Below are 1,443 nucleotides of genomic sequence, written 5' to 3' on the forward strand. Positions count from 1 at the left end.
CTGTTCTAGTTCTGTTCTAGTTCTGTTCTAGTTCTGTTCTAGTTCTGTTCTAGTTCTGTTCTAGTTCTGTTCTAGTTCTGTTCTAGTTCTTTTCTAGTTCTGTTCTAAGTCTGTTCTAGTTCTGTTCTAGTTTTTTCTAGTTCAGTTAGTGCTGTTCTAGTGCTGCTCTAGTATGCTAATGAAAAAGGGGTTAAACATTTTACATATTTTTAATTTCTTCGTTGGTCTAATTTTAATATGTTTATAAATGGAAAATATATTAAATTTTAGGAAAATAATAGACTTTATAGATATCTATTCTACCAAATTCCCACCCAGCATGTTTGGTTGCAGTTTTTATATGCATAAAATTTCAAATAATAAAGACACATGTGCAAGTGACAGAATGATTTTTTTGTAGATGCATTTATTTGAAATAATAATCAAAAAATGAGTTTTACTTATCTTACCCTTTATGGAGTGACTGATGATGAACATGATTCAGAAAATTGAAAGAAATACAAGAGATTTTATAAAAATCGATCAAAAAATATGTATAATTTTTTTTAAGTATAAAATATTGAATAATTATGCAGTTGTCAGATTTGCAAAGTGGGATTTATTTTAAATTATTATATTATATTATATTAAATTATATAAATTATTAAATTAACAATTTCATAAGAACCATAGAAATAAAATACAGAAAATAAACTTACAATTGTAAGATAAGCATGTTATTATTTCCTGTATTATAATTATAGTTATTATTCTTGCAATTAATAAGCTGATTTTATTTTAATTCTGCACTTTACTATTATTGTTAGTTAAGTAGATTTTTTTTATTTCTCAAAAAATTTCAGTAGTTCTATTCATTTTTCCTCTTTAAGAAAAATATTTTATTTTATAAAAGGAAATATAAAATTAATATAATTTTGCTTCTTTTTATTATGAACCATTTTGTTAATAGAGAAAAAATCTTTTTATTTTCAGGTATGTTTTTTTAATATGAAAATAAATGGTTATACAAAATCCTTTTACTTTTGGTGGAGGTAAGTTGATGCTGTTTTTTTTCTAGAAAAAGTTTTAAAGTGAAAACTAAAATCAAAGAAAGTTTTCTTTAGATAATAATGTTTTTCTTAAAAAATTATAAAAAAGTATATTAAAAACTTAAAAAGTACTTTAACAGAACGAGGGCAGAAGTAAAGAACTAGAACAGAACCAGAACAGAACAAAAACAGAACTAGAACAAAACTAGAATAGATTTAGAATAGATTTAGAACAGAACTAGAACAGAACTAGAGCAGTACTGAAACAGAACTATAACAGAACTAGAACAGAACCAGAACAGAACTTGAACAGTACTAGAACAGAACTAGAACTGAACTAGAACAGAACTAGAACAGAACTAGAACAGAACTAGAACAGAACTAGAACAGAACTAGAACAGAACTAGAACAGAAC

At 25.1% G+C, this 1,443-nt stretch overlaps 1 protein-coding gene across 3 annotated transcripts in view; it reads left to right on the top strand.

Moving 5' to 3' along the window:
• The window catches only part of LOC124420554, a 154,981-nt gene that overhangs the window by 116,237 nt on the left and 37,301 nt on the right, over positions 1 to 1,443 (top strand). The window contains exon 2 of one of the 3 annotated variants that reach the window (XM_046953810.1): positions 973 to 1,031. The exons of the other annotated variants lie outside the window; for them this stretch is intronic. Within the exon in view, the coding sequence (XP_046809766.1) occupies positions 973 to 1,031 (59 nt within the window). The remainder of the gene's footprint in view (positions 1 to 972; positions 1,032 to 1,443) is intronic. 3 annotated transcript variants of the gene reach the window in all.

Source organism: Lucilia cuprina, chromosome 6 (genome assembly GCF_022045245.1).
Source record: "Lucilia cuprina isolate Lc7/37 chromosome 6, ASM2204524v1, whole genome shotgun sequence".
Classification (NCBI taxonomy): domain Eukaryota; kingdom Metazoa; phylum Arthropoda; class Insecta; order Diptera; family Calliphoridae; genus Lucilia; species Lucilia cuprina.